Source organism: Acanthaster planci, linkage group LG06, assembly GCF_054643075.1.
Source record: "Acanthaster planci isolate LZ-2023a linkage group LG06, COTS_SCS, whole genome shotgun sequence".
Classification (NCBI taxonomy): domain Eukaryota; kingdom Metazoa; phylum Echinodermata; class Asteroidea; order Valvatida; family Acanthasteridae; genus Acanthaster; species Acanthaster planci.
This window is the reverse complement of record NC_141782.1, coordinates 4,848,896-4,872,777: the sequence shown is the minus strand read 5'-3', so window position 1 is coordinate 4,872,777 and position 23,882 is coordinate 4,848,896. Positions and strand designations below refer to the sequence as shown.

General features: G+C 40.9%; 1 protein-coding gene across 7 annotated transcripts in view; it reads right to left on the bottom strand.

Moving 5' to 3' along the window:
* The window catches only part of LOC110989242 (uncharacterized), a 515,163-nt gene that overhangs the window by 449,371 nt on the left and 41,910 nt on the right, over positions 1-23,882 (bottom strand). For all 7 annotated transcript variants that reach the window (XR_015425756.1, XM_087138535.1, XM_087138534.1 and 4 more), the window contains exon 2: positions 22,061-22,337. Coding sequence is in view for 6 of the 7 variants with exons in the window: in XM_087138535.1 (XP_086994661.1) it covers positions 22,061-22,337 (277 nt within the window). In the remaining variant the exon portion in view is untranslated. The remainder of the gene's footprint in view (positions 1-22,060; positions 22,338-23,882) is intronic.

Here is a 23,882-nt window from a genome sequence, read left to right as displayed (position 1 = left end):
CTTTCCACTGTCTGCAGTGATTGGGGAGTTGATCAAATATTTATCTCACCTTACCATCCCCAGATGAATTGGGTAGAACGCGTGAACCGCACTATTAAGCAGATGTTGCAGGCCTACACAGGTTCCGACCACTGCACTTGGAACACTCACGTTGCACATTTTGCAATTGCCCTTAACACAGAAACTCATGAAACTACCAGGATAGAACCCGCAGTCCTCGTGTTTGGCCGCAGTATTCGTATGCCACTGACTAACAAGCTCGCAACTGATTGTCTGCCTAATCTACAACCAGATGTACAGCAGTTGTCCGATCACGTTGACAAACATCGTGCACGTGCGCATGACAAACAGAAGTGGAACTACGACAAATCGCGTAACAGCCTTCTGTTGGCCGTGGGTGATAGGGTGATGGTTCGTACTCACCCATCGTCGAAAGCTAGCAAGAACTTTAGTGTGAAACTGGCACCCCGCTGGAGAGGACCTTTTTTGGTTGAGGAACTTCTCACGCCAGTCAATCTGAAACTGGCCGATATTAACCAACCCCACAAAGAGATTGTAGTGCATATTGATCAAGTCAAACCTGTCCCACAGTAGAACTTTACTGAACTGTCAGATTTAAGCAGTCTTGGGTGACTGCACTTTTTAAGCTGTGCTGGAGTGTTGTAAACCTGTGCACAAAAGAGAATCTTGCATTGCTTGTATATCCTGTATGCTGTAATACCAATTTTATCTACGGAAGCATGTAACTCTGTACTTGTCACTGATCATTTTTTTTTCTTAGGACCTTTTCTCTAATTTGCCCATTTTTACGTGGTCTCTTTTGTGTGTGTGCATGTAAACATGTATGTGCAAATGGCCAGACAACCGGGACGGCCACAGTCATTTGCTTTTCATTATCAGTATACTCTATCTATATGTGTATTAATTATGGTTTGTTTTTATATTTATTTTGCAGTACAGGCAAACTACAGAAGTGGCCTTGATACTTGAATTCATTTGTTACATACAGCAACCTTTTTATATATAAGAAAAAATATTACCTTTTTCCAGACACGAGCGAAAACTGTAGAGACTAATCCTTACTTTCTGTACAAGTGTTTTGTTTTGTTCTTTTCGATGAGACTATACAACACACACACACAAAAAAGTTTCTGAGTTAAGTTGTACTTTTGGGGCGCCTCTATTTCCTTTACCCCCAGACATAGTCTCGGCCGGGGGAGTATAGCGACAGAGTACATGTACATGTATATTATTTTGTTAATTAGGCACTCCATACTTTACAACTTCCATTGTCAATGCATGCTGGGATCGACGGATGTTATGTTAATTATGTCAAGATGATTGACAGTGAGTGATGATGATTGATTAAAACCTTTCAGCGTTACTCTTAATAGTCTGTCTGTTGTCCCGTTGATGTCTACAGCCCAGTTGAGCAGCATCGCACTGTATATAACAATATTCTTCCCGTTACAGTGCCAACCAGCTCAGACTTTTTTCGGGTGATTAATATTGTGCCATGAACATTATATTCACATTGTAGATAATTGAATATTTATTTAGAGGTGGCAGACATAATTCATTTTAGATAACAATTGATTTGACTCCGGACGGTGTAGACCTGTCTTCTGTTTGTCTCTGCTCCAATCACATTAACGATGTACAGCCACGTAGTGCTTCGGGCCTATGTAAGAACTTTGACGGAGTGGCATCATGACTGTACTGGCTATATGTTTTTCCTATGACAATTACGCTTATTTGACTGCCGAGTACGCCATTGTCCACGGAAAAAACACTTTATGTTTGGCTTCTGTAGCTTTATTTGTTGCGTTGTGACACAGTCGTCCCCTTGTGTGCCCTAAAACTGAAAACCACCTGTAATTATTCCATAAATGCCAAGATTCTGTTATATTATTGTACGTTTTGAGGGGAGCACCATAAGATTTCCTTTTTAGTAGGGTGAGGGTAAAGATACTGACATCGACTTACACCACCTTTCAATGTTATAGTTTACTGAAAATCCATAACTTTCTATCCTATTCAGCATTAAACCATAATTTTCAAAGAAAGTGTTTGGATATGATTCAAGTATGGACATTACACACTAGTGGATCGTAACAATTATGATCAGCAAATCATGAAGTCATGACGCAATGCTTTTTTACAAAATCCTCTTTAGAGCTTGGGCCGGGAAGGAGATAATCGTGGGGCAAGCATTCAGAATTCATTATCGATATCCCATCAAATTATACTTTATAAAAAATATTCAGACCACATCATTTGAAGTTGACAAGAAATTGTATGATTTAAAATATAACAGAAACAAGGACTCTGTCTCTCAACAAAGACAAGGTGGAAGTTTACCAATGCTTCAAGCGCCATGGTTTGCTTTAGTTCGGTTCGCGGTCAGACAATCAAGGGACGGACCTACATGTACAGAGGAAATAAACTAAAAGTAAAAATTTTTAGCTTTGGCGATCAAAATATTATCAAGGCAGGAAGAGTGGTACCATGAAAAGGCCATTGGTGGAATTCTCATGAATGTGTTCCTGTCCTCTTTGTCATATAAGAGCTTTGGTCGAGATGATTTGTAAATGGTTGGTTTATTGTTTTCAGGCACACTTTGCAAAACAAACAAAAAATGAAACATCTTGATCAAAGAATGCTTATTCCTGTCAATAAAATGCAGGAATAATGTATCAAAACTTTTGCCATACTGTATTTAAAGGAAGGACAGTCTGCATGCTGCCGTCTGTATTCATGAGGTTGGTCATGTTTCATTGCATCCATTGTTGCGACGACAAAGGCACACGGCCAGCCCTGCCCATGAACTTAGCTACGCAAGAGCACACACCATCGTCTAATCCGCGGATTCACGCCCTCCTTGACAACAGCAGACTGATTGGAAAGAACGGCAACAAATTCCTGAAGAACACTTAGTCAATTTCGCAATGGCGCCTAAGTCAGAAATTGAGTAGGAATGGGCTTGGACTTCTCAAGATTGATGATGAAGCTCAAGTGGCTTGCGACATCACAGGTAAGATGAGTGGAAGATGCTGTCTCGTTGAATGATCTGCCGATGATAAGCCAGTTGTCGAGATATTGGTATAAGCATGATGTCCTGCTTTTGAAAATGGGTGGCAACAACCTTTCCAACCCTCACGAACACTCTCGGAGAGGTGGAGAGGCTGAAGGGAAGAGCTGTAAACTTGAACAGGTTCCAATCATACAGGAAGTGCGGGTTCTTGGAGCTTCGTGGATATATTGGGACATGAAGGTACATGTATGCGTTCTTCAGATCTATGGAAGAGGCCCAACAAGGAATTGGAAGAGACTGGAAAACTGTTCGTAGTGTCTGCAGAATTTCTTGGGCCGGATGAACCTCTTCAGAGGTTTGACGTTGATGATGGGTCTCAAAGTGTTCGGTTCTTTCTTTAGAGAGAGACAAAACGTGGAAATGAAGCCCTTGTTCATCTTGGATTTGATAAAAGGATGGATTGCTTTCGGAGGAGAGAGTCTATTTTGGACTTCATTGCCTCTCGCTTGTTTCTGTGAGAAGGAACTGAAGTCAGACAGAAGTTACAGATGCAGAGGTGCTTGTGAACTTGGGGGAATATCCGTGACGAACGGTCGCAAGCACCCGCTGTCCAAGGTGACTTCTCCCGAGAACTGTGCAAAATGTTGAAGTCACACCCCAAGGGTCCAGGTTTGGAGGGCGGAAGTGAATCTGCACAGTCAGCGGCGCCTAGTTCCAAATGGACGGGAGTAGCGCGGATCGGATGTTTTTCCCAAGACTCTTCTGAGACTTGTGGGCTGAGAAGAGGAGGTATGGCCACAGTTCGTATGCAGGCTGGGTAGACAAGAGTCGAGATGAGTTGGAGTCCCCTTGACACTCAGGTCTGAAGGGTTGACCTCGGCAATCATCAGGACAGGAATTGCATGGAGGGGCCAGTTTCAGGGGTTTGCGGAAACTAAGCTTGTTGGTTGTGTCAAACCGGTTAACTTCAGCCTACATCATCTCCATGAATTTCCCTGTGAAGAGGTCCTCGAAGTAGAGAGGGAGTTCCTGTACTCTTGACTTGACTCCCTCATAGGGGATATTCATGGCATCCAAGGTGTTGGATCTGCATGTGGAAGTGGCTAGGACAGAGATCTGAACAAATTGCTCAAAGAATAGAATTCACGTTCTCATTGAGCACTTGCAGGGCGATGGCTGCTCGGTCTGGAGTTACTGGCAAGTTCTCCTCACAGGCACAGGCTAGGTACTCAGAGAGGAGAACTAGAAAAGCAGTACCGCAAAGATCATGGCATCATGGCTGCGGCAATAATGTCTTCATCATCAGAAGAGGAATTACGATCCGCTTGAAGCTGTTCAGCGCGTAGGGAGATGTCACCTGCTGTGCTATGGTCATTGGTTGGGGCCAGATGTGAGCCATAGAATGAGCCTGAGCCCAGATAGGTTGAAGATAGGAAGCTGTCGTGCAAGGGACAGATCGATGGAGTCTAAGGATGGGATAAAAAATACGGAGACTGTTCGCACACGTTCCCACACATTTCCTTCCATTCTGCATGCCCTCCCGTTTGGCCCCGTTCCAAAGGGTACTTCAGAACACGTTCCTGCCCGTTCTCTTGCACGAGTGATTCAGAAGGTATTGTTACGTTAATAGGCCGTTCCTGTGCGTGTAAGAACAGCAGTGTCACAACAAAGATGCAAAGAACATGCATACAAGCTGTTCTTGAGTCTGTTGGCTAAATAACTGTCAACAGTGTTTGGTCTGATAAGATTTTATTCCTCCCTCTTATAATCATGCTGACCCTTTGATGTACGAACTTCCCACATTTTATACATTCTTGCTTAAAATGTCCCAGTTGGATAGAGAACCACTCACATATGTTGCAGAGGGAAATTATTAACTGCGCATATCCCGTTTTTAGATTCATTTGCATGAGTAATGAAGGCCATGGGAATTCGTGCAAGGCAAACAGCTGCTTCATTTCATGAAATTTACGTTACATTTTCACTTTTTGGAAATCAAAATTCCTACCCAAAATATTTTCACGGTAAGGTAAGGCCTTTTCCTAACGTGTTTTGTGAAAATATAATTGAGAAATAGTACCAGAGTAGTCAAAACCTGTGATTTTCTAAAAGCTCTTTTCGTAAGCGGTTTTGATGCAATTTTTGAAGGCTCGAAACAAAGAATTTGAAGTTTTCCTAAAGTTTTCAAAAGTGGGCTGTGGTGGAGAAAGGAAACGGTTTTGCGCTAGATTTTTTCTCTTTCCAACCAGACACGTTTGCATATCGACCTAACTCGGCACCGATTCTGTTCATCCCGCATAATCTTGTGGCCTGGCCACCATCAGAATTCAGCGACTCGGGAACAAAAGACGAACACAAAAGTACAGTATTAAGTTAACAAGAAGTTTATTATTGAAACCAAGGACTATCTGTCATTATAAAATTGCAAGGAAAATGTTGAAAATCACGGCATATGTCCCCAGTTTTGCATGTACTATACACGCATGAACCTATGAATATGTACATCGTCTCCGTCGTGAATTTCCATGTACCTGTACGTGTACATGTACATGTACGCCGCGGTACGCGTGTAACAGGCTGCAGTCTACCGTGCACGGTACATGGCTGGATCGGTTTTGTGCATATAGAACATGTATGGATCGTGCTGCAAATAAGTATCAAATATAACTCATGAAAGTTGAACAAAAAAATTGAGCTTCATAGAACTGCTTGCATTGTGTAGTTGAGATTCTGGCCTGTCGATGCAGTGTCTCACTGTTCTTGGAAAACTGCTAAAATTGAGAAACTTGGTGAAAAAAAGACAAAGAGATCGATTGAAAGTGGAAATAATTTATTATCTAAGCAACCACTTTGAGACTAAATTTCATATTTATGTAGCATTTCTTTTCAAGATTCTGTAGTGTTTTATTCGGTTTAAGCTTTCCAGAGCACATACAAAGAGTTTCAATGTGATCGTTTGTTAATTTTGTGCAAACAGAGTCTTCAAGACGAGAAGACCCAACAGAGGATTGGCAAGTTGCTCAGGACATTTCTGTATGGTTCACGAGGGTCTGGTCAAGAAATCGCCGCACCCAGTCAAATCATTAATTTCCACACATTGAATGGGGGTGAAACATAGATGCGCCGAGGAAGGACGAATTAATAATTTGGGGGTTGGATGCTCGGGATAAAAAAAAATGTGCAGTCGTGCACGAAAAAAAACAAGTCATGGTCGAGATTTAGGTAGGATAATGCCGAGGAGGAAAGAATTAATACATTTTGACAGGTTGGGTTTTCAGAATAAGGAAAAAATGTGGGCAGGTACAGGAAAAAGAAAACCACACGTGGTCTTAGTTTGGACAGAAAATAAAAGCCAAGGAGGAAAGAATTGATTTATTTCACAGGTTGGGATGGATGCTCGGAATAAATAATGCAGTGGGGCCAGGAAAAATAAAAACCACATGTGGTCAAGGTTTGGATAGAGAAGAAATGCCAAGGGGTGGGGGTGAGAATTGATACACTGGTATTTTTGGTGGGTTGGGTCCTCCAAATAAAACAAGAGCTGTGGTGCAGAAAAAAAAATTGTGGTCTAGGTTTGGATACAGAAATGCTGAGGAGGGAAGAATTAATATTTTTGGTGGGTTGAGTGCTTCGAAAAAATAATTGGGGGTTGTGTAAGTGAAAAATAAAAAACGACTTGGTCTAGGTTGGGATAGAAAATGCTAAGGAGGGAAGTACATGTATTAATATATTTGGCAGGTTGGGTGTTAGGAAAAGAAATGCCGAGGAAGAAAGAATTAACTGGGCGCCTCAGACATTGAAGTTGGGACGTTTTTAGTTTGTTAGCTTCCCAGTTTTTAATCCATTCTTATCACTGTTTGGTAGTCACATCTGGACTGTTGTCTGCTGTATTTTGCTGAATTGTCGTCTGGCCTGAGACATTGCCTTTTTATTAGCCGATGATACTTCTGAGGGCTGATCTTTGCTATTGAATTTCTGGAGAAAGTGTAAGTAGCACGTACATACAGCACATTACAGTGTAGGTACCCTGTGTTAGCTTCTCGTCTTGCTTCCGTATTTAGCAATTCAACACTATTTGATTGATTGCACTGCATGCTTGACATTATTACCTCTCACGCAAAGGCCATTGTTACGAGTACTTGGCCTTCGATTCAACAGATACTCTCGTTGCAGGATATTGTATTTTAACAATACTACTGCTTGTTTCAACATACAACTCTCGGGGGATGTAGAATTGCACCCTGGTCCAGAGTCGTCTGAATCATCGCACCCGTTACCTGCATGTTCCCGTGTCAACACCTTCAATATCTACCACCAAAATGTAAGAAGTCTGAAGAACAAGCTTGATAGTAATCTGCATCCGCCTAGTCATTGCAATATCTTTGTATTGACAGAAACCTGGCTATCTGCTGATGTTTTCAATTCTGAAATCAGCATTGCCGATTTTACATTATTTTGGAATAACAGATGTGATAAGAGTGGTGGTAGTGTTTTGCTCAGTTGTCACAGTTCTTTGGACTGCCGCAGAATATCTGAGCTCAAGCTTGACGAATTGGAATTGCTATGGGTAGAGGTTAAATTTTCGAGACGAAACAAACTGTTACTCGACATGTTTTACAGGCCCCCTAATATTGGAATTCAGCCACTTGTGGCTCTTGCTGATTGCCTGACCAACGCAGCACGTAATTATAATTCCATATGCGTGATGGGTGATTTCAACTTTATACCAACATTGAAATGGGCAATCTAGATTGCCACTGCCAAATTTGTGGACTTTGTCTTGAGTGCCCACAATCTGCTCCAAGTTAATTTCAATCCTACAAGGGGGACAATATCTTGGACCTTGGTTTGTGTTCAGACAGTACACATGCTTCATCGGAGGTAGGAGATGATATTTTTGACACTGATCACAGTTCCGTGAGTGTGATACTCCGCATCAATCCATCAATCAAATCGTCCTAATTTTAACTTTAGTAAAGCAGATTTACATAAAACACTTGAATGTATTCCATGGTGTATTTTGGAGGCAACATCCGACTCCGTCGAGGCCACCTCACTCTTCCATGACCTTGTTGAGGCTGCCGTGATTGATGTCATCTAAATTGTTCGTCCTTGACATTCCTCTCCGCCTTGGTTTGATAAAGAGGTACGTCATGCTCTTTAAATAAGGCCACGGAGCGGGCTTTTCGGAAGAAACAACGTGATCCATCATCTCACAACATTGCTTCTTTCAAGGCTGTGCGATCTTTTTTAAATGCTCTTTAAATAAGGCCACGGAGCGGGCTTTTCGGAAGAAACAACGTGATCCATCATCTCACAACATTGCTTCTTTCAAGGCTGTGCGATCTTTTTTTAAGCAGCTTATTAGGAGAAAATACGCCAATGATTTGACTACGGTTGCAAGGGACCTGGGGATAGTCCCAAACGCTTTTGGAGTTTTATCAAGGCACGCTCTTGCCAACACTCCCTTCCTTCAGTGCTTCGGAATGACACCTTGGGCATAGATGCAGCTGATCCATCCAGCAAAGCTGCATCCTTGATGGAGTATTTCCAGTTGGTGTAGTTGCCAACATCTGTGGTTGCTTATGCTGAACTGCCAACAATTCAGTCATATCTTGACTCCATGCCAGCCATGAGGTTCTGCATTCACTCTTGAACATTGACGTTAATAAGGCCAGTGGTCTGCATAACTCGCCATACATTTTTTTTTATTTCTACAGAAACTTTATTGAAGATAAGGCACTTGCCAAGTTTAAGGAAAATCGGCTCATATAAATTACAAATGGCCATTAAGATTCAGTTCAAAATGGAAAAACCCTGAGCCGAAATTAAACTTGGTGTTTTCGCATTTATGAGCCAAAATAACGCGGTCTTTTCTAAAAAGGAAATTAAAGAAGTTTTAGCCCAACAATTTGCAAAACATCTAGAAGATGTGGAAGCTCACAAGCAAAGAGGCTCGGGCTGGGTGTTTGATAAAGTGCACGCGTTTTATATCAACGTGGTGAAATATAATCCAGTCGGCGCCACTTATATTCCACTCCCAAAATATTTTGGCCAAAACTGCAATTATCAATGTCAAAAATAAAGAAGATCAAGAGTGCATTCATTGGGCATTGAGATCTGCTTTAAAATTATATTCAAACAATGTCAAGCATCAGAAACAAATCCAAATAACAAAATAAATGACGAGCGCACCTCGACTTACACTAAAGAAGACGGCCTAAATTAAAAAAATATCGATTTCACAAATTTCGCGTATCGAATCACAAAATAATTTAACCATTAACGTATTTGGCTATAGCAAGCAAGAAGGCACTTACGTGCTTTACAAGACCAAACGTGAAAATGAGCCCATTAATTTACTCTACTTTACCCAAGGTGAAACGAGTCATTATTGCTGGCTCAAAAATTTCTCACTTTTGATGGGTGACATTGATAAACACGGCCACAACAAATATTGGTGTTTCAAGTGCCTGTCTCACTTTCAAACTGAAGAAAGACTCAGCAGGCATCAAAGAGATTGTTAAGGAATTGATGCGGCGGCATGCAAGGTTCAAATGCCTGCCAAAAGGGACAAATATTCTCAAGTTTGAAAATTATAAAAACAAGCATGACACCCCCTTTATAATTTACACAGATTTTTAGTCTGTTTTAGAAAACTTACAGTCAAAAGAATTAAACACGATTAAAACACAGATCCATAAACCGTGCGGCTATTCTTATGCAGTCATCAGATGCGACGGGATTTGCACTGGGCGTGAGACTTACAGAGGTCAAGACGCAGCAATTAAATTTGTGCAGTCGCTTTCCAGAGAAGTCGAAAAAATAAACGAAACATTTGCAAATCCTAAGCCACTTATTTGGTCTGACAAATTGCAAAAGATTTCCGAAAATTGCCACAGATGCTGGATTTGTGAAAAGCTTCTTGGCAAGACTAAAGAATCTCAGTGTCAGTACCCAATTCCAAACGAGCCAAAAACAAAGGACGAAAAAGCTCCCTTTAGTTCAGTCAATGAATCCAATGGTTTCAGAGAATTGCTATGTATGACTTGCGCAAAGCCAATAAACAAATTTCGTAAGGTCAGAGACCACTGTCACATGACGGGAAAGTACCGAGGCCCAGCGCACGCAAGTTGTAATTCAAACGCCCATTCCGGTTATTTTACACAATTGGAGAAATATGACGCGCACCTAATTATGCAGGGCGGTCAAGCGTTTAATGGCACTAAAATTGGCATCATTGCTAAAAATACCGAGTATTATGTTTTGTTTAGCTTTGGCCAACTTAGGTTCCTAGATTCCTTTCATTTCATGGCAGCTCTGCTCGATGGACTTGTGAAGAATTGTTCACCAGACGATTTCAACCTACTTCGGGAAAGATTCCCAGAAAACACGGATTTATTATTGGAAAAAGGCATTTACCCTTACGAATACACAGACTCCTTTGATTGATTCCAAGAGACGAGCCTATCATGAAGAGACTTCTTTTATAGTTCTCTGAAGCAGTCCACTGTGACTGAGAAAGAACACGCTCGTGCACAAACAGTATGGCACGCGTTATAACTGTAAGAACCTAGGAGACTATCAAGACCTATACATGGAAACGGATGTACATGTACTATTATTAGCGGGTGTATTTGAGAACTTCCGGAAGGTGTGTGAAAAGAATTACGGTCTTGACCCGGCCAACTATTACACATCACCGGGTCTGTCGTGGGATGCATTGCTAAAACACTCCGGTGTCAAGTTGGAACTATAAACAAATGTAGACAAGCATTTATTCTATGAAAGGGCTAATAATCTAATAATCCCGAATTAAAAGATTATGACCTAAATAAGCCAGAGTCGCATATCATGTATTTAGAAGCAAACAATTTGTATGGTTGGGTCATGAGTCAGCCTTTGCCGTTTAAACATTTCAGGTGGATTCAGGACATGACTAAATTTACTCCAGAGTTCATCTCGAAAATTTATCCCAGAGCGTCCAAAGAATACATTCTGGAGGTGACGTTAGCTTATCTGTGGCACTTACAGGATTTACACAACCACTTCCCACTAGCACCTGAAAAAATATCGATCCAAAATGAATGGTTGTCGGAATATCAAAAAGATTTAATGGCAAACGGCGAGTGATTTACTTCGATAGATAAACTGGTATTGATTGACTTTAATCAATTTGAGGCAAAATAAATTGCAGCTTCAAATAATTTATTACCGCGGGACATTGGAGACTCTTGTCACTAAGTGGGTCAGTAGTGTTCACTTGCGGTTGCTGGCACAGTGATTTAATGCTTCTAACTAGTTACTGGCGTGACCTTAAAATGTTAGTAGCACTGGAGAGAGTTACTCCAGGTCACTTTTGCTTGAGCAGCCGTGGCGTTTGGTTGGAAAAGAGAAAATCTGTCTTTTTGCAAAAGCAATTTTGTTAATTATGCCCCGTGCCAATTCCAAGCGGCGGGCTCCTTCTGGGCCGATGGATGGAGCACAGCGTTCTCGGGGGCGGCTGCGCAAGTCTTCCCGTCAAGATGCGCTGGTGGCCGGGGCCCTTGCAGGGTCTAGTGCACCGCAGCTTGCATCGCCCGGTCCGAATACCACTATTATACCGTTGGCTACTGTCGGAATGATTCCAGAGAGTGCAAGTGTTGAGTCTACCCATGCAACGCCAGCGCCCGCTACCATCAATCGGCCTGGAGGGAGTTTGGCGCAAACTTTGGAGCCAGGTAAGTCCCCTGTTGCTACTCCTTTTGAATTAGCCCCGCAACCTTCCAGTTTCACACCCGTGGTGTCGGGAACTTCAGCACGAAGCACATTGTCAATTACCTCCTCTTCCAATTCAAATATGGCATTACTTAGCGTCTGTGACGATCTCGGGGCTGCGATTCCTCAACATCTAAAAGACAAAATTTGGAGGGGGGAGTACGTAGAATTCGGAACCTTGTTGAAGTCATCGCGCGGCACGGGTTTGGATAATTCCTTTGACGACACGCTTTTTAAAATCGGGTCCAATGAGTCCCAACTTTGGCAAATTCGTCCCCATAAGCAGGCTCCGCGTATTACGTCTATTGAGTAGTGGACGTTAGCGCTTCTAGTTTTTACATCTGTGTATTTGTTGCGACATCCTACCCATGCTCGTTCGTTACTGAAGTATGCAGACACTATTCGATCTGCAGCATTTTGACATATGGGGTATGGTTGGGTGATTTTGCATTCTGCCAGATGTAATTGCTGTTTGAATTTGCATATCAAAGGCTTTGTACCGCGCAAGTACATTCCAAAATTAATTTACCACTCCATGTGCTCTGGGCGGAAACAAATGCTGATATGATAATTGCTTTTAATAAATTTTTGCTGATAGCTCTATGTAAATTTATTTGCTGATATGAGTTGCTGTTCCACGTCACCAGGCTCGGGCGGGAACAATTGCTGACATTTGCTGATTGCCATAGTACCGGTACTTTTGCTGATATGTGCTGCTGTTCCACGTCACCAGACTCGGGCGGGAACAATCTCTGTAATTTTTGTTGAATAGCTACACTTTGCCTGAAACACAATGTAAGATATACTTGCAGTTCCATGTCACCAGCTTCAGTTGGGAACTATTTCCATATATTGCTGAGTAGCTATACTTTGATTGTGCGCAATGTAATTTTTTTGCAGTTCCGCGTCACCAGCTTTGGGTGGGAACAACCTGAACTGTGTCAAGTTCAATAAACGGCTGCTCAGGCCAATCGACACAAAAAGTTAGAATGCAAGTGTCCACCTGTCCCTGAGTTCAGTTCTCTTTTCCTGTGCATGCGGGGATAACACTAAAAATAAATGTGCTATTCATTATCGAACTTTACAGAAATATTTAGAGCTCAGTCTAGAATTAAAACAGGTGTACCGCGTCATGTCTTTTAAACAGGCGCCTCGGATGAAGAGTTATATTGATAAAAATACCGAGTTACGCACATTAGTGAAGTCTGGTTTTTCAGAAAGACTTCTTAAAATTGATAAATAACGCAGTTTTTGGTAAAACTATGGAAAACGTGCGTAACCGGATGGACGGGCACTTATTGAAAAACTCACAAGACGCCGAAAAATACCAGAAGCTAACTTTTAAACCAAATTACAAATCCACTACGCCGTTTAAGGAGTGTGAGCTTTCATTTGTGGAAATGTATCGCATAAAAAAAATTAAATAAGCCGATCTGTTGCAAAGTAAGCGTGCTCGACCTATCCAAAACTTTAATGTATGATTTCTATTATAATACGTTAAAAGCTGATTTTGGTTCAAATGTGTGTCTTTTATACACTGACACAGATTCTTTATTAGTCTAAATTCAAAGGGGTAATTTAAATAAGTACTTAAGCAAAAAGCAAAAAGCGTAAATTATTTGAATTTAGTAATTATCCACCCGATCATAAACTTTACGACCTCAAAAACAAAAAAGTCATTGGCCAAAAGAAAGATGAATTTGGCTGCCAACCAATTACGGAGGCCATTTGCATACGTCCCAAAATGTATTCGACTCTAACAGACTGGCAAAATTTGAAAAAGGCTAAGGGCGTCACCAAAGTCGTCACCAAAAACGGTCATCACATGCCGCATATAAAAGTTGTCGATTTGAACGGGTGCAACATTTTAATAAGCAGCAATTATTTAGATCAGATAAACACCAGATATTCACTGTGTCGCAAAAAAAAGTCTCTCGCCATTAGACACAAAGTGCTTTATATTATCACACTGCCTTAAAACTTTATTTAGTGGGTGGTAATTCTGTATCATCGGGTACAACCTGAAGTTCTTCTTTGACGAAACTTCTATCTGGCCCGTTTAATAAATAATACAAGGTGGGCCCCGTTTTCACACGCTTACCTTTCACCCGTTTAAATTGGCTCATGTGCTTCTCTACTTGATAAATGTCAACGGACCAAACTGGATCTGTCGCCCATTTAACGCTGTCGCCTTCTCGCTCGCCCAGGTAATAAAGGTACCGCACTAAAACTTCTGGAGGTAATTCACTTGCTTTGCTCGCTCTTGGAGGTGCATTTGGTTTTTGTTTCACTCGGTCTTATTTTATGGCATTTGCAGGTTCTTTGTCGAATAATCAATTTTTTTCTTCATTTAACGATTTTATTACTCAGGGCATGGACAACATCAAATCAATTCTCAACAAGTCAAAAAATGAATCACCTGAACCAAAACCAAAAGTCAAAGACAGGCTATGTTCAATCGTGGCATCCAGTAAATCTAAAAAATATTTAGGCAAGGAATATTCAATAAAGGAAATTGAAGCCCTAAATCACGCAGAACAGGAAAAACTTTTTAATCTTCATGTATACCAAGTTAATCTGGAAAAGAAATTGTAAACACACTGGGAAATGCAATCCCACACGTGTTTATTAGGAATCGCCATGCCAGTAGATTTCCTTGGTTTCAATATCGATTTAAATTGGGAAGAAGATTTGATGACAGACTTAAATCACGATCCAATTATAAATCAAACAATGAGTCACCTCTTAAGCCATTTATGTTATAAATACGCGGTTTATTTATCGCCGCTAGTAGCAACGTTAATAACTACAAAACATCTATCCATCAATAAAAACGGTTCTATTATAAAAGATGTCAACGGAAGAACAAATGACAGCAAGGCCAGCACCGAGTCCGGCCAAGACTCAAGTTCAAACCAAAGTTAAAAATCCGAAACATGTGAAGCAGGGCAAAAAATGGCAGAACATAAAAGAAAGATGAAGTAGCAGTTGGCCAAAATGAAAATAGGTGAATCTGAAGTGAGTGACCTGGGCTCAGAAAATAAAATTTATAAAACTGTTACAGAAAATACAAAGTTTAATATTAGGCGGCTTGGCTATTGGCACGCTCGCCGTCGTTTACATTTTAAAAAACAAATCGACGCCCATGCAAGTTCAACCACTGCCTTTACAACCTGTTCAACCAAAAATTCAAACACCAGAAATTTTAGACATGGAATAAATTTAAAAATTATTATATAATAAGAATGAGTAACGCAAAAGCCATAGACCTAAACGGTGTCGCTAATATGATTTACCAAGGCGCGGTAGTTAGCTTTATTTCCATAGGTTACTCCATGCTATCAAATACGCTTTTTAAAATCAAACCACCCGATTTAAATAAATAATCTGCTGAAGACGCATTAAAATTGACCGCACTATCTAGCGGCGCATTGGCTACCCAGGGTTGGCTTGTGTCACAGGGAATATTGCCCGCAAGTTTGCCCAGCGCTCAAAATACGTTTATTATAAAGTAACAATGGCAGAAGGAGGAATTGATCTTGAAGAAATACCACTGGAAAATATAGGGGATTAAGATGACGCTGAAAACGACTTTTCTTTAGGTACCATAGAAATTAACAGCGAACTCGATTTGACTTCATTTACTCGCGGCACGGTCAGACCAAGAGTGAAAAAAATGGCGGTTAAACCAAAAATCACGGTAGCCGATAGGCCTTATACAGGTGATGCGTTAGAAAGGGGTAGAAAGCTATTAATAACTAATCCAGCTGTGGAAGATTTTTATAATTATAAACTTGCCAGCAGAAAAGACGTCCCATCAATGATTAATTATGAAAATTTTGAATTTTGCAAGGGCCAAGGGTTATTTTTTAAAGGTGATGATAAATATGGCGCTGTGCTATTAACCAATAAAAGAAACCCAGACTTAGTTGTTAGTCTTGACACAATCGCCCAAAATGCCAAAGTTGCCGGTTATACTGGAAATGAAAATTGATCGGCTCAAGATTTTATTAGAAATATATTAGGGTTTAAAAATTATGGAAGGAAACTACAACAAGCCGAATCAGCGTTAAAATTCATTCAACCTGAAAATATTGAGATTAAAGGGCTCCCTCAAAAAGCCGATCGAGTCAGCGGTATCGTAGAACGGCTCACTGAAAGTCGAGAAGTCCAAGCGGAAGGATTAAATTATCACGAGTTAGTCGCACTGGATCAATCGTTACAAACGGTTAAAGGGGAACTAATTTTAAATCAGGGCAAATTAGACCTGCTAGATGATAAAATTCAACAGGTCGAAAATGAATTAGAAGAAGCGACGTCAGATGCAGAATGCGTGGAACTCACGATTGGCTCAGGTAAAATTTTCTAGTACTTGATTGTCTAAAACTCCACCGGAATTTAAAAAAGGCACATAACCCGTTTGCATGTCATTAGTAGCGATTTGTAAATTATTAAATCCCTCAAACATTCTGATGCATAAAACCATGTCCGAAGGTACCAGATATAACCCAGGCGCTACTACTAAATTTAACGGCGTTTTGGCGTATTGCAATGAATCTTGGAATTGGTCAATCGATTGTTCAAGATCGGGCTTCAAATTCATTAGACTCTCTACGATCGTAATAAATTGTTGTTGCGCGTGTAATCTGGTGCCAGTGGCTAAAACGCTGGTCTGAGTCTTGGTCTGAGCTTGTGCGCCCAGTAACGCGTAAACGTAAGCCCGGACCGATTTGTTTACTTTTGTAAACGTCCGTCAAGCTACTCTTTTTAGGAATAAAATCCCACCAGGCCAGAGCGACTGCGTCTGATTGCAAAATCCAATTGACCGTATAAGTACTCGCGTGACCAGAGCCTTTAGGTGGATCTGCCCAGCCAAAGCCCATGTAAGTAGATCCCCCATTGGTGATGTGTAAATTGTGCGTGTCATAATTTTTACCGGGCACTGGAATGTACCCGTTGTCATAAAAATAAGCAGTGCCTAACCCGTTTGATAATTTATTGCGCATCTGTTTATACGATTTATTTGGATCGACGCCGTATAATAGACAAGTGTCTGTAAATTTTGTATGATCATAATTATTGTGCAACACGTCAAATATATGGTGTCACTTGGAATGGGTATCACGCAGTCGTAAAATATTTTTCTCACGGTGTAATACACGTGAAAATTAAATAAAGCTGAGACATATGGATTACAATCAGACAACAGGTCAAAACCTACCGTGCAAGCCGTCGTCATGCAATACACCTCGAAATTAAATTGGTTTTGGTAAAATGAAATCGGTTCGGTTGTCCAGCGATAAACGGCTTCATCCGTCGTGACTTTCGGTAATTTATATGCATGCATTTAATTGGGAAACTCGGCCGAAAACTAATTATCTTTATTGACGACGATCGATAAATGACTAAAGTTGGCTCCCATTTATTTTATACGCATTTAAAAAGGAGGTGCCACGGGTTTTACATCGAGGTAAGGAGGTGGTTTTTCTTCGTACTTGACCGACTTGTGCAAAGTTATTCGCCAAGTTTTTTTATAAGATCTTTTTTAAAAACTGCCGCTCTTTCATTGGTAAGCGCTTCTCCTCTTTCATTGACTTGCCATTCAAATTCTTCTTTACTAGCCGATTTACTTTCTTTCAATTTTGTCGTCGTATTTGACCTAATTTTTTCTTTCATCTCGTTAAACTTCTTCAGCTCAGATAAAATCAGTACAAATTCCTCTTGGGATATGTCGCCGTCCTCGATTGCATGAGATACGTCTATCGTATTTAATTTAGCATCGGCAAGTGTGCGGATTTGGTCGTGCTTTTTGGTTTTATGGGCTAGTCGGCAATTGGCATATTTCAACATCGCATAAGCGCCAAATGCGCCGATAGCAATGCCTTCCATCACTAATCCCACAGGCCCAACTGTACTCAATCATGTTGAATCTGCTGTCCCCAGGTGCGTATGACACTATGCAGAGATAATCCAATCCGAGATCCCGCCAGAGTCGCCAATCATCATGGTCACCTTCAAACTGCTTTTCTTCCAATTGGGACCATTATCTGATACTATGAGGGCAGCGTTCTTGTCATCTCTGTCCCGGACATCTCTCAGCAAGGGGAGGAGATCAGCATACATGTAGTGATTGCACACTGATGCTCTAGAGAATTTGTTTCCTCACAAGCAAACAGTCAGGGGCCCTGTTCTTGGATACCAGAAGTGAAGACGGCCTAGGCTGTCACGGCGATATCTTGATGCTGGTGGAGAGCGGCACAGAAGTGGATCTTCGCAGTCTGGGGCATCAAAACGTGTTCCAGATCTCGTAGGGCTAACCGATTTTGATCGCTTTCAACTTGTTGATGAAGATGGTTGATTGAGAAATTGCATGTAACCACTTGGTATGATTTTGTAGCCTGTTACAAAGTTGTGATCGGGATAGTGCACGGAATCGGTCATGAAGTATGTTTTGAAACTCGTTTTTCTGTCGACACAAGGGCCACTTCCTACCAGAAGCTTGATTTGTCATCCGCAGACCACATAGAAACTTCACTGTTGAAACATGCGGTCATTTCAAGGGCATTATTTACCGTAACACGACAGTAATGTAACGCATGACATCATTTCGTTTTATGCCGATCTTGGCATCAACAAGGGCATGGTATCGATGGCTCGCCGTATGTTGCCAATTAGGAGGGATGAGCAGGCGTTGGATAATTCTGGTACTGATGCGAAACTCAGGGATTTTTGTGGCAACTTCCGTTTTCAACTGACGTGCAGTTACTTCAATCGAAGACCACGTCTTTGATCGTCGATCATGAGCGCCAAAACCATGTTCCTGAAGTGTGTCGACCACTATTGGCACAAGAGACGGGAACTTTTCATGAAATGGCTTTCTTCCATGTTTGTGGGCATTGCACCCTGAGCAGAGAAGGCAGGACCACCAAAAAGCCTTTTTCTGGACAATCAGGTCACATGTTTAGGAGGCGAAAATGCAGGACGGTAAACTGGCTTCCGTGGTGGGGAGAGGACTGTTGTAATTGGGCTGAAAATCTGGGCTCCTGGTGAGACTGAACAGCGTGGTGGAGTGAGCTCCATCTTGACTGCAAATGATGTTACGGGAATAGTTGTTGCTATGGGCAATGTGTTTTGTATAGCTTGTTGACCAATCAGTGGCTGCGATGTTGCTCAGTGACGCAAACAGGGTCTCATGATTGCGCTGCCTCTCCACTTCACTGTCACATCAAATACATGCACTGCTTGTACTGTGACTTGTGACCAAAATATTCTGTGAAATTCGCCACATACTTGTTCAAAATGAACACCTGCACTGGAGAAAGCTTGATGGATACCCGTCCTCCCAAACGTTTTGGTAAGTAAATTACATAATTTCAAAGTACTACTTTTTTAGTTGAAGGTGCCACTTTTTGCAAGTGCAAAAAATGTTCAATGGCAACAGTTCATAAATATAGCAAAAAAATCGATGTCAGCATTATTTTTCTATTTGAAGACGAATATATAGCTCAAATTCATTTTTCATGCTTATTTTCCATGACAGGCGAAGATTCTAGCGATGAATCTGATGATGATGTTCCACTCGCTGGTCTGAGTTCCAAACTTTGTGCCAACATTGACAACAAAATCCAACGTCTTGTGTCCTGTACTCAGCCCGTGGCCTGCGCTATGTCTTTGCCTCCAACAAGTTCCTGGATGCCATCACAGGCCGACATTCTACCGCTCGTGCTTGAAATTTTGCGAGACGTTTCAGGCAAAGGTGACACAGATCCAAGTGCAGCTTGATCGCCTTGAGAACAGACAGGAGAGCTTCCGTGAAAGAGTCAAGCATCTAGCTGCAAGGATTGACAACGGAGCCGTGGCCAGCGTTCCAAACACTCCTGCCACATCATTGACTATCAATGAACCTTGGACCCTGTCAGCTGACACTCAACCTGAGCCTGCACCTCCAGTGCGAGTGTCTCGAGTCCAAGAAACACCAACTTCAAGCCGCACTATCAACCCTCGATTTGTTCCAGGCAAGGAGCCAGACGAATATCTTCTTGGTGGCAACGCAAACATGGTTCATTTGGTGTTGGAATACAAGGTCATTCTCAAGGAGGTCAAGCAAAGGAAGCTGGAAGCATCCGATGCAGACTGAGGCTGTGCCTGAACTTGATGGGGAGGGAGATCCCAAAAGAGGAACTGGTACGAAAAAAATGTGACCGGAAACTCCCGTGACTAAAACAACAAAATGTGTACAATAGGAACCCTTGATCGGGAGATCGTACATAGCATCTTCCAGCAGGCCAAAATACAGTTTCCAGACTTTCCCGACTGGTACACTGACCATAAATGTAAAACTGTTGAGGCAATCAACGAGTGATGCAAATTAATTTGACAGGAGTTTAAGGAAAATGTCACAACTGAAGTGAGAACACAGTTGTGAAGATTTTATTTCCCAAACGCCATTTATCCATTCGAAAAAGGTCAGAATATTTCAAAAAGATTGTGAAAAAAAAATGGGGTGACTGCAGTTACTTCTAAACTGCACGTATGATTCTGGATAGCAAAGGAGAGGGACTGAATTGAAACGATGAACAAAATGGCATATGTCAAGTTTTGGAAATGTCAACTATCACATTTTGGAGACTAAATAATAAAAACAGTTCCCCGTATAATCCATTTTTAAAATTGTAATTTGTGTGTATTTTTGGTAAAACAAATCGGTAGAGCATTCAACGTTAGAACTGGAAGTACAGATGAAACGTTTCTAAAATGAACATTTCTTTTCTTTAAGGTGTAAATGAATCAGCAATACCAGCTTGCAAAGAAACTCTGGAAATACTCTATTTTCATACTGGAGGCGATAATTAAGTCCCATGAAAAAAAAAGTTTGATTGGAAGCAGCTTCTTTATACATGTACATATTAAATCAAACAATAACCACTATCTATTAATTCAGGAGTGGCAAATTGAACTGCAATGTACTTTAAAAGTGAGTGTGGCTGGGGGATATATGACTGAAAATAGTATTGCTTGTGAACTTAAGGTTTCATGGTTGATTTTTTCTGCAAGATCTAGAAATGCAACAGAGGTTCCTTGCAGAAGTCAATGAAAATGAAATAAGATACATTGTGTTTGAAAGTGGTGCATTGCTTGTAACTCGACCATAAAAGGTGGCATGGCTTTCATGTGCTGGTGGGAGTACTTGACTGTAATATGTTTGGAGATCAATTGCATTGATGACTGCTATTGTGTGCCTAATCCCATGGGGGGGGGGCTTTGATCTCTGCTGGCTAAGGGTTCTATTGTATAGCCCTGAAGGATTAAAAACCACAAGCAGGTTCTTTCTGGGATAGATTACATGTACCAGTACTTGCACACAATAGACCCCAGGATGGAAAAGTTCGAGATCAAGAACCAGTCCAGCATCTCAGGCTGGTAGCCAGGCTGGTATGAAAGGGGTTTTTGCAACAGGACGAGCTTACTGGGGGGCCCTTATTGCACTAAACTATTGTGAATAATTTTGACTGAATCTGACAAACAAATTGGTACATGTAAGTAATTCTCAGGAATAGGTAAGTGGAAAGTAAGAGGTAGATACTGTAAGTGGAGGGTAAGTGAAAAAAAATTAAATTCGAGGCCTGCAAATAAGGGAATCATTTTTTCTTCTTTTGAAATGTCCCGTAGCCAACTTCCTTTCATTTGCTGCTCAACAGTTTTACCTCCTAACAAAGTCACTGCGCCATCTTACTACTGCACCATCTTGCTTGTGCTGGCAGTTTATTTCAGACTTCCAATTGCATTAGAGAATTTTACAGGCAAGTGTGAAGAGTCATACTGATTGACGCCCAATGGTGCTTTAATTACATATTGGCAGCAAAAGTCGATTTTGTTGGTTCCGTTCCATTATGACTTGACATCATGGCTGTGCTCTATTGAAACAGCAATGGAGGATGCTTGCACGCAACCATGTTTTTGTTTGTTAGCTTTTTAAAAATTTTTTGCTTAAGAAAGATGTTCATCTTGAAAGAGCAAGTGTGAAGTGTCATGCAGATTGACACATGATGATACTTTCATTACATGTTAGCAGTTTAAAAAAATGATATCGACTAGGGCTAGTTTGTTGTTACGGAATACCTGTCTTAAGATTTTGAGCAATGTTGCTGCTTTCAATAAAACATCTACACCAAAGACAAAAGGTCCGCCATACCCTCAAAAACATAACATATGACATAACATACATATTTAAAAAACTAAATTTGTGAATAAGATATTAATAAGACCAACCTGTCAAGATTAGACTGAGAAGAGAACCAACTGTCTGGTGTGTGTGCAGGAAAGGGATTAAATGGACCTTCATCTCCCAAACTGTCAGCAGCTATAGACAGCCACTGGTGTTCAAAGTCATCTTCCCCTGATAGATCATCTTCAGGTCGTAATATTTTCCTCAGTTGGTCAAGGGCATTAATCTCTTCTACACATGAAGTAGCATGTTGGAGGATCTCCAGCAGTTTCATCCTGTTCAAGTCTTCATGTGTCTGCATCTGCTTCAAGTCTTTTCTTTCTGATATAAAGAAGAAGAAAAAAACTATTTATCTGTTTCGTTTGTGGTACATGTAAATTTTTATCAAAAATGTCAAACACCAAACACAGCACTTTGACTTTCCCATGAGAAATGCAGTTAGAGGAAATGTTGCCAAGCAACACATACCGGTATTACGTCGAAAACATGATAAATGCAACAAATTGTGTACACAAGGGGAATAACATCAACTACTTCCACCGAGCCATATCTCAAACCAATTGCTGATTTCTACAACACTGTTCTGTTGCAACTGCATTTGTACATTTTTGACTTCAACTTTGCTTAACCCTAACCCCAAAGGGTGTATGTAAAATCATATGGAAATTGGAGGATTAGGACTGTTAGGGTTAAGGCAAAATACAACTCCCGATGTCATTTTTCAAATTTCTAAAGAGTGACTTTGATCATGTAAAATACAACTTAGCACCTTCAGATTTATAAAATGATTATTTGGGGATAATTAAATGAATTCAACTCCATTTATTTTTGCACTGGTAGCCTACCAAATGTCCTCCCAATGCACACATTATACTTAAAGTTTTACGTCAAAGTGTTTGCACCAGAGGACTTGATTTCAAAACTTCTCTCAATAACAATGAGAATTCAGTATATTTTGCAACTGATGTATTTTAAAGCACCCAAGAAATAACTTTAAAATATATAAGCTATGAAAAAAAGAGCACAAAATTTACGGAAAATGATGAGAAAATTTTGGCTCCCTTCATTTTCTTACCGTTTATAATCACTCTCAATATACCAGCATATCTGCCAGGTCTCATACCCCTCAACCACCAAAAATTACCTTTAAGTTTGGCAGCATCAAAAATATGAATGAGTACAATATGTTTGTTGCGAACATCATATTTGACAGAATTTTGATGATGTCCGAGAATTTTGACAAAAAGTGCATGATGTTCAAGAATGCTGAAAACGCTGTCACATGTCGTGCTTGAAAATTCTGTGCACGATGTTAATTTTGCCATTTATTTTGGAGGTATCCCTGTTGAAAACTACATTACAATTATTAACTCTGCCCATCAGATTTTCATCATAAATCATATTTTATGTCTCGGATGTCTTTTTTTTTTCATGTCATTCAGTATGACTAATTTTCAGACCTTGGTCCGAAGAGAAAAATCCCGGAGTGTAGCCTTTCTGTGGAGGGGCTCATGAATACCGAGTAAAAAAGAGGGTGCACTATCTGGGTTGATGTCAACGGTCAAACAGGCCAAGAACCAGGCCCCGGTTCAGGCTCTGGCGCAGGCGTACCAACAGCTCTCACAGCGGCTACCATGCTTGAAATTATCCTACTGATAGCTAAACTAAAAAGGCTGTTAAAATGCTGACGATTGTGACGCCTTGTTCTCTAAAAAGCACCCGCATTTTCTCACTTGAAGTTAAATCACTGTCAATCACCGCAGTAATCGTTTCTTTAATTTGGTTAATCTGCGTACAAATCTGATCGGTGTTTCTGTTAATAACTTCTAATCGGCCATCTCTTTCCACTAGTAAATCATCCAACTG